This window comes from Cydia fagiglandana, chromosome 22 (genome assembly GCF_963556715.1).
Source record: "Cydia fagiglandana chromosome 22, ilCydFagi1.1, whole genome shotgun sequence".
In the NCBI taxonomy this organism is placed as follows: domain Eukaryota; kingdom Metazoa; phylum Arthropoda; class Insecta; order Lepidoptera; family Tortricidae; genus Cydia; species Cydia fagiglandana.
In genome coordinates this window covers 6,816,091-6,830,719 of record NC_085953.1, presented here as the reverse complement: position 1 = coordinate 6,830,719, position 14,629 = coordinate 6,816,091, and the positions used below count along the sequence as shown (strand labels likewise).

The 14,629-nt window shown below is 40.4% G+C and overlaps 1 protein-coding gene across 1 annotated transcript in view; it reads right to left on the bottom strand.

The window, feature by feature from the left end:
* Positions 1 to 14,629, bottom strand: part of LOC134675454 (uncharacterized) — a 238,950-nt gene that overhangs the window by 116,321 nt on the left and 108,000 nt on the right. The window contains exon 2 of the mRNA XM_063533723.1: positions 4,539 to 4,646. Within this exon, the coding sequence (XP_063389793.1) occupies positions 4,539 to 4,646 (108 nt within the window). The remainder of the gene's footprint in view (positions 1 to 4,538; positions 4,647 to 14,629) is intronic.

The following is a 14,629-nucleotide window of genomic DNA, read 5'->3' as shown; positions in this document are numbered from 1 at the left end:
TATCCCCTATGGGTGCGACTTTGAAGGAACCTCTGACGTATTCGTTGCGTATCCTATCGAGCCTTGTTACGCCGGCTGACCATCGCAACATTTTCATCTCGTTTACGTGCAGTTTATTTTCGTGGGTCTTTTTCGCTGCCCAACACTCGGACCCATATAGCATGGCTGGTCTAACCGCTGTTTTGTAGACTTTACCCTTAAGTTTGATTGGCATACTGTTGTCGCAGAGTACTCCTGACAGAGTTCTCCATCTTAGCCATGCTGTATTGACTCTATGGTTTACGTCCGAGTCTATTTTGGCGTCTTCCGACAGTATTGATCCCAGATATTTAAATTGATTTACTTTGGGCAAGGGCTGGCCATCTATGAATATGTTAGTATTGGGTGTGGTCTGATTACTGAAACTGCATCTCATGTACTCGGTCTTACTGCGACTGATCCGGAGTCCATTGTTCTCGAGTGCTTGCTTCCATTGTTGGAGCGTGGCCTGTAGTTTGTTTGCACACTTATCTGCCAGAACAACATCATCCGCGTACAGCATGCACCATGGTATTGGGGATTGGATGTCCTTTGTGAGATAGTCCATTGATAGGTTAAACAGGTACGGGCTGAGGGCCGATCCCTGATGCACTCCAACCCCAACTTGGAACGGTTTACTTAGTCCTGCTGCGCTTCTCACCTGTGTGCTGATACCTTCATACATGTCCTGCACTAGTACGATATAGTGTTCCGGTATTCTTTGTGCTCTCATCGCCTCGCAGCCCCGCTCTCACAACCCCGAACTCGCTAAAAAAAATTTACGCTCCCATAGAAAATGGACCAGCCAAAATGTATGAACACATAGAACATCCGCATAGGAGTGATTTTTAAGATCTTTTAGTTCAGTCATTAATCATCGCGTAGAACGCGGCCGCATCGCATCTCCAATTCTACACTTCGTTCAGGTCAGGATATTTATTATTCCGGCCTTCTCATATAAAATGGGCGGATAAATTCCTGTCTCTCTCATACACGCCTATTCTTATACATGTAAGAAAGACATGGATATTTAATAAAGGCGAATTCTATGCCCACGGGACGATTTTACGAGATTTTCGTCATCAAGGACACCTGGGGCTGTCTTCAGGTAACGTGACCTGAAAATCTGCGTAATCCACAGCGTTACGGCCAAGTTAAATTAAATTAAAGGAAAGTGAAATAAGGCAGTAGTGAAGAAACATACGATTAAAAATATATAAAGCGTACCACGGGCTGCCAACGTTTAAACCTATCTTATTTCATGTATTACAACTTTATTTCGGCGTTAATCCGATAATTATTTGTATCGGCATATTTTGACTATTTATAATAGAGAAAGAAACCGCAAATCTTCATAAGATACGTACGGGACAACGGCAGACAACTTCATGGAATTCAATGCTCCGATATACCGCGAAAATAAGGCTACTTCACTCTCCTGATTTTATACGGGAGAACCTATTTTTATTCGCGATTCTAAGGTAATTCTTATAGTTGTAGTAAATGTACTAGATATTATTATATGTACAATGTGTAACAGTAAGTGCTACAAACCCATTAACCATAATGTACGTACTCATATGCAACTGCGCATAACGATTCGCTTACGTATCAAGGTCGACACACAGGGGAGGCGGTAATAGGTGACTAGGTACCGCGGTCACCAAGGGACCAATGTTGTTTATTTTAACTTTACTCCATATTAATATAATTAATTAAAAATCTGATGTGTCAAAAATCCTTGCTTAAATACAGCAAAATTGCGGCTTTGTCACTTCAAAGTAGATGCAGAGTTAGCTTAGACGACTTCTACCGCATTGACGATAAAGAGTCGACAACTTTGACCCATATCGTAGACACGGCCGGCGGCACTCAATAGAGCAAAGATGATGCCCCACTGTACAAAGTACCTATCGTCGGCCTAAGTCGCAAACCTCGTAACTCTTTCGGGGGTGTTACAAGGTTTGCGACTATAAGTATTGTTACCCAAGGTAGCAATTACTAATTTCCTTGAAATGGAGTTACGAGGTTTGCTATTTAGGCCGACGCTATGCAAGAAGTTCCCACGAGTGCGCAAAGATACACCTAGTGGTAGCCACTGCTCAGTGGCTAGAGCCACTCTATCTTTGCCACCTGTTTCTGACCCTGGACCATGTTTGTGGGATGAGAGGGTTGGGCCAGAAATATTTCAAATGTCTTAATCACAAAATACCTATCATACAGTCAAAAATGCTCCCTGAGTCACAGTAGCTACTGGCAATCAATATGAAAGCCTAATCTCATATTTTTTTGTCACTGTGGCACGAAAATCAAATTTCTTGACCATAAAACTATTTCTTTTTTGAGCCAGTAGATATCGTGTTGATGTCACTGCCATGATATATCTCGCTCCTTTGGCCGCTCTCGGTTGCAATGTGTGTAAACTCGCGAAGTGTGAATTTATTGTTCACGTCGCCCCAAATCTGTCCGTACCCTTTTTAGGGGCAATATGTCAGAACACATTTCATTACCGGGTTATATATAACGGTGCCGTAGTGCTGCTGTCATAACGCTCTATTTACTTGTATGGGCGGTTGTTCGCACAACACGAGCCTTTATTGAGCGGTTTAGGATCAACTGTGAGCCTCCAAGAGTTTCATTGTTTTACAATTGCCCCCATACCTACAGAAATAAACGTAGATTTTATACAAAACTCTACAGACATAGATTTTCTTACTTTATAAAATTTTAAACTTTCATAAATGTCCATGTGAAACCGTGATTTTATTTGTGATCGGAACGGTAGTTTTTGTTCGCTGTCTGGTCGGCATCGGCACGTCGGATATTAAATTTGTCCGGGAAAGCACGACGGAATACGCCCCGTCGGGAGGAAATTCCCGATGACAAGAATTGCATTAACTTCGATTTTATTCGTATTTATATTTATCATAGAGCACACAGCGCTGGTGGCCTAGAGCTAAGAGCGTGCGACTTGCAATCCGGAGGTCGCGGGTACAAACCCCGACTCGTACCAATGAGTTTTTCGAAACTTATGTACTAAGTATCATTTGATATTTACCAGTCGCTTTTCGGTGAAGGAAAACATCGTGAGGAAACCGGACTAATCCCAGCCTAGTTTCCCCTATGGGTTGTAAGGTCAGATGACAGTCGCTTTCTTAGAAACTAGTACCGACGCCGATTCCTGAGATTAGTTGCCAAGCGGATCCCAGGCTCCCATGAGTCGTGGCAAAATGCAGGAACAACGCGAGGAAGATGATGATGATGATTTACCATAGAGTCCGACCAACTAGTAGTAGTTGTCAAAGTGAGGGAATTTAATGTCATCATTAATGTCAAAATATGAAACATATGACGTTTATAATGAATCTTCCACAGTTTGTTCTATTCATGTCGGACGTCGGTACAGAGTTAGCTTAGACAGAATCTATTAGAGCCTTCGAGCAACACGGAAGGGAGGCGGCATTCGCACTATTTCCCCTCTGCCGAGGTACAAGATTAGCGCGTCAATATAATCTACCGCAGGTAATAAAACTAGTTGCACTTGGATTTTTCACTAGACCGAGTCCAGACGCGCGCGTGAACACTGCTGCACAAAAATGCCTGTTTGCTCGGTTTTTTGCTATAAAAAGAGGTCGGGGACATCAAATTTACAAAAAGAAAGTGTTACATTCCACATGTATTTTTTTTTTACATATCATACGTTAAATTACATTTAAATACAATTATTATATTTTAGTCTCCAGTATTTGTTGGATTTATCGATTTTGCACGCTCAGTACAAATTGCGGATCGGTCGAGCGACAAATCCGACTTCTCATCTCTCAGAATACAATGACATACTTCAACGAAAATGTGTTAGTGTGCGTGTTGTGACACTAGTCACTCGTCCGTACACAAAAAGAGAACGAGGTTTGCAAGATTTGTCTTTGACGTGTGTCATTTTCTATGTATTTGTGTCGTCATTACAGAGGGCCTACCGCGAACCACGTTTGACGTGTTGCCTCCCTGTCACACTTACGTATGAATTTACAAGTGCCATAGAGAGGCAACACGTCGAACGTGGTTCGCGGTAGGTCCTCTGATTGGATTTTGTATGTAAGTGTGTGAGAAGTGCGACTGTGTGCACCTTCCCCCCGCGAAAAATGGCAGAAAGATTTGTACGGTGAGATATCGCTTGGGCCCCTCCCTTCCGACGTGTCGGAAGCCGGTGTTGCTCGAAGATTAGAGCATTTCAACCATGGTAAAGCGTTTTCGGCAAAAAGTTTGCACCTAGATGGCACTGTATGAGAACCTATAACCCAAACCAACGTATAATTTACTAGCGTACAGGTACATACTCGTACTAATGCTGAAAACCAGCAATTCCCTTTAGTTTTCTGAACTGAACACTGAACAAACAGGTAAACAAGGCTTCAATTTCAATTAACCTTAAATCATTTACTGCTCCCCAGACAGCGGTACACAACCAAGAAAAGGTACCTAAGCTATGTGGAAAAAATTTGTTATTTTGTTTAACTTACCGAATTGCTAGTGTTGATGTCTTTGACCGCCCCGGAGTCGAGGAGGTCAACGACGGTTTCGAGTTGTCCGGCGCGCGCCGCTCGCAGGAACGCTGTGTTCGGGTCTATCTGTGGACAAGCCAATTCACAATTAATCTTTTGTATAATCAATGTGTATTGTGTGTGTTACCATTACCACATTATATTTTTATAAATCAAGATTATGGAAAATTGCAGTAAAAACACCACCTTAAAACAAAAACTCACGATGAGGGGGACAGTGAATAAAGCGCATCAGAACAACGGTGTAAGCAGCACAGTGTAAGTACGTGAAGAAATTGCTTTGACTGTACTTTAAAGCCATAGATATGACTTTCAAGTTTGCCTTTGGCACTTAACAATGCTCCTAACATAATTTAACATTCAAAATGTGACGAATGGACCAAAAAAGAGTATCATGGCCTTATATAAACGAATACTATTACTTTATGTTCTCATAATATATTTTTTATTGAAGTTTTTCCATTATTATCTTTAAACTTTCAAGTACCTTCTGCTCCGGCTTTGCATACCTATATCGATTACGATACGTCGTTACGTGCACCGGGTGCCGATAAGAAAATGATCGGTAAGAACTGCGGCAAAGAGCCGATGTGCGGTGCGATATCCTATCCTACTCGATCTAAAATTGGGGTCGTTATGAAAAAGTTGCTAACAAAGTGGAAACACGTGCGACTAAATCGGAGGTCGTGTGTTCGAATACGTTAAAACTTATGCACTTATCATATGCTATCATTCCATGTTTACGCATTGCTTTTTAGGGTTCCCCCACATATGTTGACGCGGAATCGGCAAACTCCGACAGGAAAAAGCTTTATGTCTGCGCAATAAGAGCGAAAAAGTCGTCCTTCGGCTCGGCTCGCATCGGCCGGCGCCTGCTGAAGTGTCGAGTGTCGACAGCTTATTTGCTCTTATTGCACGGACATAAGGCTTTTTCCTATCGGATTTTGCCGAATGCGCGTCGATATATCTGGGGAGACCCTTAGTTGGAATTGGAAACCTGTTAAAATTTCTACATTAGTTGAAAACTTCCCATACATCTGCGAATAAATTGAAATGTGTATGTGTTTCAGGTCATGTCGCTCCCCTGATAGCCTGGAGATAATTATAATGACGGTAAAAGTAGAAGGTGCGAGACCTCACAGCGCTCCTGCTGAAATAGCGAGCTCAAATTACTACGCCTTCGAGCAACACCGGCTTCCGACAAAGTATTGCGCATGTAACTGCAATGCGCTTGACGAAAAACAGAAGTCTATGGAGGACACGAGAACATGATATCACGAATACTAATACCTATTGAGGGAATGACTGAAGATCTGTTTCAATCGGCTTTGAGCTAGGTTGGGGATTATTTATAGAATAAAATAGGTAAGTTCCAGGCCTGTTAGAGTACTATAGTAGCTTTAGGTACAAATAATTTGCAAAGTCATGGACACCCAACAGAGCAGCAAATCGCAACCAGCACGCTGAGCGTTCGTTACCCGCGGAAATAGTCGTAGGCTGGAAATTGGTGGTGTTCCAATCGCTTTTACCAATCAGGGTCAAACTGATGCCACTCGAATATACAAGAGCGATAGAGGCTAATAGTGACTTCGATTTTCGATGTTCGTGGTAAGCCCTTAGGACAAATGAAGAGTCCGGAGGAAAAATTATGAGAGGTAATTTTTCCACGTTTACCAATTACATTTGAGCTTGAGCTTATCCAAAGCTTGTATTTATTGCGTACCCATAGTGCGTATCATCGACTTCTTTAGAACGCAATTCGCAAAAATTCTTGCATTCTACCTTAGAGAAAAAGTTACGAATCTCGAGGACAACATTAATATAATGTATTGTTAATTAAGAATAATCGATCCCATGAGACTCTAACTCACATCGGTACGTATACAATACAATACTGTACTCTTTATTGCACATCTCATTACAGAAAACTATACAAACAACAACAACACATTACGTATGATCGTTATACAAATAAATCTTTGAATCAAGTTACACTGGTAATACTGAAAGAAAAAAAAGATAACTCGCACGCACTCACGAAACCAATAGGAACGGGGCTTACGGAGGCCGGTAAGTCGTGCCGCGGGATTTCATGCAGCGTGACAATCCGATAAATCGTTTATTTATTTGTTGCTCTATTTCTCGAAGGTTATCAGTACATTTGTTACGCAGGAGGGATTTTCGATGATCTCTTCCTGATCAAATTTTGCGATCATTTGTAGAACTAGCAGTATTTCACATGCACTAATGGTCCTCATTTCGTCGAAGTTATATTTTTCTACAAGGCATCCGCTTAATGTAAAATCTGTCACTAAAAAACCAATGTAATTATGGCATTTGATGTTAGCGACTGCGTGAAACACATTCCCTCTCTATCGCACCAATACATCAGTGCGAGCGAGATGGACTAACGTAAACATCAATTGTCAACTCATGGTATGGCTACTGGTCAGAAGAACACCGGTGCAACTGGTGCAAGTGATCACTTGTACGGAATTATAAATTTCATCTTGCCTCATTTAAGCTTTTTTAATTCATCCTAAGGGGGAAAATCATTTATTTACAAACAATATATATACAGTGGTACAACTAAACGAAATTAATAACTAGCTTAAATCTAAAATAGCTTAAATCTTCATCCTAATACGACTGAAAAACCTATAACAATGTGAATATTTAATGTAAATCTTTCTTTACATGCTATACCTATTATTGCATTCCAGACGCCTTATTCGAGTCTATTAAATTATTTCGCATGGCGACTCGAACAACCGTAGCGATACGAGATGACCGACAAGATTATCTTGGCTTCATGTCGCTTCCGATTTTCATCGTGAGACAACCTAAACAAAATAACCGCTATCTCAAGACCCATATCAACTGGACGAAATCTGGGTTATACTTATACTGTTCCACTCGAGACGATGGCTAGCTAGTTGTTAAGACGAAACAGGAGCTGAGTTTTAAATATTTTAGGTAAATATACCCGTCTCGCTAACGGAAGCGGCACCTAAAAGTAGTGCGATAAGGACAAGGCGAAAAATCCTGCGTAAAAATCTCAAAAATCGAGGTTTCGTACTCCTCTGTTTCCTCCTCCAAAACTTAACCAATCGTAACCAAATTTGGAAATATAAATGATTATGAAATTATCTGTGTCGGACCGTTTTGCTTTTTTGGCTAATTGATATCAGTTTTGAATGCCACGCCTCTCATTGCGGCATAGTCAATTAGGCCATTTTGGCCATTTTTGAAGGGCTCTAGCGCCTTAAAAAACAAAAATATCAAAAAAAGCAAAACGGTCCGACACAGTTATTGACAATATTAATCTGTGTTGAAAAAATCATTGCTCTAGCTTCAAAAACCACGGAGGAAAACGAGAAGTACGTTTGTATGGAGAAATGACCACTCCTGTTGGCTCTTAATGATTAGAATTACATCTCAGATAGAATCGACTCCAGAATCGTGACCGTTCCGCGATTGATCGCAACGTCATCGAGTATATAATCGATTACATTTCTGATTTAGATGTTTCTTTCTTTTGTCACTGTAAGATTACAGACCAGTGATATCTCTTGTTTGGCAGAAATTAAGAACAAGGTTAAGAGATCATCAGATCAGATTGCAAGTTCATGATATCACTTATGGTATCACAAATTTAGAACAGGTTAACAGATCTTGGATGCTACTTACAGTAGGTACGTATCTACTTTTTTTCCTTGTCATGCAAATTTAAGATGTTTGCGAGATACGAGATGAAAGTGATACCATTCGAACGGGAAACAACTAGACTTATTTTAAAGAGAGATACCTTGTGGCAGAATAGTGCCACTTCAGTCAAAATGGCGATATCACCAGCTTATGAAATTAATGCTACAAATAGTTATTTGTTTTACGTTGCCCGTTGTTGTTTAACCGCTCGTGCTAATATTGATACCCGAGCAAGCGAAAGATTCCAAAATTGGAATTGAAATTGAAAAACGAAAAATGGAATCTTGAGCATTGCGAGGGTTTCAAAGCACGAGGGTTTAACAAAATTTGCCCCCAAGTGAAACACAAAATTTTTCACCACACCAACTCGAAGCAAATATTAAATGTAAAATATCAAACAAAATCAAATCCAAATCAATGTTATTAAATATTTATGATCCAAAATTATCATTTAAAAGTCAATTCTACCAGCAAACATAAGAAAACAGCTCAAAATTTGTATTTGATTACTTTGCCTCACATATGAATAACAAGCAACTTTGCTATCAGTTTTTGAAGTGCAAAGTAAGCCTTTCCGAGCTGGTGTGGTGAAAAATAAATTATAAGTGCAATAGTAAATCTACAGAATATATATGAGCGGACATAGGAATCCGCGGGGCAAATTGTGAATTAAGACTTTATGTTTGTGCACTTATGGTACTAATTACAACAAAATAGTTAAAAACAAGTTTTTAATTGCCTAATCGTTTTAAAACAGCCTAAATTTTGTTGTAATTAGTACCATAAGTGCACAAACATAAACAATTTGCCCCGCGGATTCCTATGTATGTATATGAGTAATCCCATCAAAAACATAAATGTAAAAAAGGAGAGTCAAGTTCAATACAAAAATTATGCTTGGCTGTCAACCCCACAGCCAAGCATAATTTTTGTATTGAACTTGGCTCTCCTTTTTTACATTTATGTTTTTGATGGGATATCAATACTTTTTGTAAAGAAAACTAGGCAGGTATTGAGATTTAATGTTTTTTCTTGTGTTTCCGCTGCATGTTTTTTACTTCTTCTTCTTCTTTCTGGCGTTATCCCGGCATTTTGCCACGGCTCATGGGAGCCTGGGGTCCGCTTGACAACTAATCCCATGATTTGACGTAGGCACTAGTTTTTACGAAAGCGACTGCCATCTGACCTTCCAACCCAGAGGGGAAACTAGGCCTTATTAGGATTAGTCCGGTTTCCTCACGATGTTTTCCTTCACCGAAAAGCGACTGGCAAATATCAAATGATATTTCGTACATAAGTTCCGAAAAACTCATTGGTACGAGCCGGGGTTTGAACCCGCGACCTCCGGATTGAAAGTCGCACGCTCTTACCGCTAGGCCACCAGCGCTTCATGTTTTTTACTTCTGTTCTTTGTATTAATTATGTGGTGCAGCGCGCCGCCAACGACACACCGTTGGCCGGTTGTTTGGCGCGTATTACAGGTTTTTTGTATGGGGACCCCCCCTATTTTTTTAACTTTTTTTATTTTTAGATTTTTTCCTACGCTTACACACAATTACCGAGCTGGATTCCAAATTTCATCCTTCTAGGTCACCTGGAAGTAGGTTAGGTTTAGGTACTATATGTTAGTCACAATAAAAAAGAAATTTGTATGGGGACCCCCCTATTTATTAACTTTTTTTGTTTTTAGATTTTTTCCTACGCTTGCACACAATAACCGAGCTGGATTCCAAATTTCATCCTTCTAGGTCATCTGGAAGTAGGTTAGGTTTAGGTACTTATATGTCAGTCACAATAAAAAATGTTTTTTTTTGTATGGGGACCCCCCTATTTTATATATTTTTTTTTTATTTTTAGATTTTTTCCTACGCTTTCACACAATAACTGAGCTGGATTCCAAATTTGATCCTTCTAGGTCATCTGGAAGTAGGTTAGGTTTAGGTACTTATATGTCAGTCACAATAAAAAATGGGTTTTTTGTATGGGGACCCCCCTATTTTATAACTTTTTTTTTTATTTTTAGATTTTTTCCTACGCTTTCACACAATAACTGAGCTGGATTCCAAATTTCATCTTTCTAGGTCATCTGGAAGTAGGTTAGGTTTAGGTACTATAAGTCTGTCAGTCAGTCTTAAAATTTACGACTTTTTGACCTTCATATCTTTATAACCGTTTGAGCTAGCTTCATGAAATTTGGGCTTCTAGATGTCCTTATGGATATAATTAAACACACGTAGTTTTATGTGTTTACGTTAAAGATGTTTTGAGTTATAGAAGGGTCAAAAGTGGCACCAAGTGGTTCGTGTAATATTACACTTGGCGCTGGCTAGCCAGTTCCTTTGCTTGAACTTCTATCTAATTAAATTTCATAAACCTTTGTGATATTTAATAGTTTGATATTTAATTTTAAAAATGCGCAAATTTACTCAAATGAACTAGGTAGGTTATAGGAACGTAAATAAAGTCTTGAGTAAAAGGTAAAACATATAGGTACTTACAATTTGTGTAAGATCATAATAATTTACACGTTAAGACATTATTACAGCCTGCTTTCCACTCCATAAAAAATATTTCTAGTTAAAATAACGAGGAGTTACAACTTTATCGTCGTAAATTGAATATTAATTACGGTTTCCTCGGAACATCTTTCTGATTTATGAACGTACATAATTAGAACGCATGCTGATCGAATAAGAACATCTAGTTTCTCTAGTATCCCATCTTTATAAAATACTTATAAAAATTGTAGAAAACCGAATTTCGGGCCAACTTGATCTGCACCAACCACCCGAACAAGCGGGATTCCGCCCCGGACTGTCTACCACCGACCACCTGCACACGTTAAACCAAATTATCGAAAAATGCCATGAACATAACCTCCCCCTCTACTTAGCCTTCGTAGATTATTCCAAAGCGTTTGACAGCATATCGCACCATGCCATCTTTACAGCTTTACGTCATCAAGAAATAGCCCCTAATTACATCCAACTTCTAAGCACTATATATAAACATAGTACAGCCGCCATAAAATTACAGTCCACTGGCCCGTCCTTCGAAGTACAAAAGGGAGTAAAACAAGGAGATCCGCTATCGCCGAAACTTTTCACCAGCACACTGGAACATGTCTTCCGGAAGCTTGCGCCGCGTTGGGGAGACAGGGGACTGGTTGTCGGCGAAAAAAGGTTAACTAACCTTCGCTTCGCTGATGATATAGTCCTTTTTTCCTCAACGGCATCCGAGCTACATCTTATGCTAGAAGATCTTAGCAACGCAAGCCTCGAGGTTGGACTGAAGATGAATATGTCAAAGACCAAAGTCATGTCCAACAGCACAAAACGTAAGATTGAGGTAAACGGAGAACACATTGCATATGTCCATGAATACCTTTATTTGGGCCAAATAGTCTCTTTCCAGGCGCGACAAGAAAAAGAGGTCGATAGACGGACCGAGAACGCCTGGAAGAGCTATTGGTCCATGAAACATCTCATGAAAGGAGACCTACCTCTGTCACTCAAACGTAGGCTCATGGACATGTGCATACTTCCAATCCTCACTTACGGTGCTCAGACTTGGTCTTTGACGGAAGCTCAGAAGTCCAAACTCGGGGTTTGCCAGAGAGCTATGGAGCGCAGCATATTAGGTGTGAAACTAAGGGATCGCATCCGGAACACCACGCTGCGCTCTAAAACTCAGATAATAGATGTAGCTCGAAAAGCGGCCAAGCTAAAGTGGGATTGGGCTGGTCATGTCTGCCGCATGCCGAACGACTTGTGGGCCAAGTTAACCACAGAGTGGGTGCCCCACGAGTCAAACCGGCGATCCGGCAGACCTCGTCGGCGATGGCGGGATAACTTGGACTCCTTTTTAAAAGACTGGCCAGATATAGCTCAAAACCGGGACGAGTGGAAGAAGAGGGGGGAGGCCTTTGCCCAGCAGTGGGACACAACAGGCTCATAATAATAATAATAGTTTCTCTATGACTATAATGTCTATTCGAGACATAGAGACAAGCAGCATAAATAATTAAGTATCTTCAAAATGAATAAAAGGCAAAGGAAAACAACAACATTGGAAACTTATCGGAAACGCTTAAAACCTTTTTAGATGCAAAATCTAATTTACAAATGCCGACATGGAAAATGTAAGAAAAAGAAGACTCCAAGAAAACTATAACATCTTAAACACCATCTCTTCTTCTTCCTTCAGTCAGCAGCAGAAGTTTCTAAGCTCGCTAGGTGTTCAAAATGATCTTGAAAGACTTAATTGTTAAGGTAATAAGAGTGTGTCAAGGTAATTTTGACTTCTGCTGCTGACTGGACACGAATTATAAAACCACAATGCACGTTGTTCGTATGATTCTCACTAAAAAAATATGATTTTCTTTTCACATGTTAACTATCACATATCACTGTAATCGCTTTTCCACTTTACCACTCAACAAAGATTCACATGAGATAACTTAAACTTAAAACTTAGTTAACTTTGCAGCACATTGGCTAAATTAAAATTAGATACCCAGTTAGTGACACATATTTTTGACAAAACCTCTACAGCTTAAAAATCGGATCATTGCCAATTTGCCATGGCTTAATTTTAACCCACACTTCATCGGTGCCAATCTCAAATATACTTCAGTTTTAAAAATCGTCTGCACCACGATTTTTCAGTTTCGAGTAGGCATAATAATGCGGTTGACATATTTTTTATCCATTCTATTCCATCTATTTGTGGGAATTAATCTTGAACTGGGGGGCGATTTATGAATTTCGATCACTCGATTTCGTCACTCGAAAATCGGTGGAAAACGGCGAAATGCTAATTTTTGAAATACGAGCGATAGAAATTTGGAATCGAGTGGTATTGACCACTCGTTTTCAATTCTACTCGTATTAGTAAGAATTTAAATGCCTAGTAGTGGAGATATTATTTAACGAAATACACGAAATCGAGCGGCCAAGTTCAAACATCGGCCCCCTGTAAGATAACAGGTGTCCATAACTGGATACTATAACTTTAGTACATGTTTACCACGAGCGTGATGGAGTAGACGCGGCGCTCTAGCGGCAATATGCGCGCGCCGCACCACACCGCCATGGCGGCACTCGCGGGACTGCGCGCGCGCCGGTACACTCACCTGCTTGACGGTTTTCAGTCAACTCTGTTGAGTAGGTAATAAGGGTGGCTACAGCTTCCGATTGATGACATAGGCACCACGCTTTTGCCAGTTGTTGAATACGGCGGTAATAGCAAATGCAACCTTTCAGGAGTCAACTAAGCTGATGTGTTTCGGTTTCTGAGATTTAGGACGGCAAAAGAAAAAATAATAAACTTTATAATAGTACATTATTGAAAATTGTTGTTGAAATTATTTCCAAGGATTTTAACGAGATATCATATCAGACCAAGTCGCAGGGCATCACATACCGCCGTTTCGCAAACAACAGCGTGTGAAACTTATTAGACTGCTCACTTTGCCATGCAGTATCATCTACTGCGCAGACGAAAAACAGTAATGAGACCTCCAGATCCATAACAAATATACGCAATAAGAGACCGCGTGTAGACTGGTTTATCAGAATCATCGACTATTTGGTTTGAAAACCAATTGCAATGGCACCCCTCAATCAGTGGCGGGACTTCCATACAAGCCCAAAAGCCGGGCTTGCCCTAAGGCAACTAATTGCCTTACCGAAATTACGTAGTGATAAGATCAATAAAGATTATTTTGAAAATCGCGCGCCAAACGAACCCGTATTATTAAATTCAAGCCACAGCGGCCTCGAACCGCGGCACGAGCGTGTTGCAAAATTATGCCGCGGCGTGGCGCCTCGTCCGCGCGAACTAAATCAGGCGGAGGATGTTCTAGCTATCCTGCTCGAACTCGCACTCGTTGGCTTGCAACCGTGCTTGCTTTTTCGTCCCGCTCTGGGCACTATCAGCCTACAAACCGTCAAAGAACGATGTAACTATTTGTTGGTATGTATAGCAATTTTATAAGACGATTTATGCTTGGATTTTGTGTGAAGTTAGCTGCATAAGTTCGCACAGCGCGCGTTCGCGTTTACTTCAAGTGTATTATTATTTAGTTGAGCCGAGTCAGTGGTCGAGTCGAAAGTAATGAAAGTTTGTTTATGTGAATTTGATTAAATAGTGAATGTGAATTTGTTCATTGTTGTGGCGCTTAGTTTAATAAGTGTTAACAATGGATCAAGAAGTGGTTCCTTGTGACGGTTTGAAATGCGTCCACGTTTTAGTCAACCAAAACAAGGTAAAGTCTTTGACCTTTGTCGAAAAACGGGACCTAATTTCCGCGGCAAAACCAACACCCGACTTGTGTATTT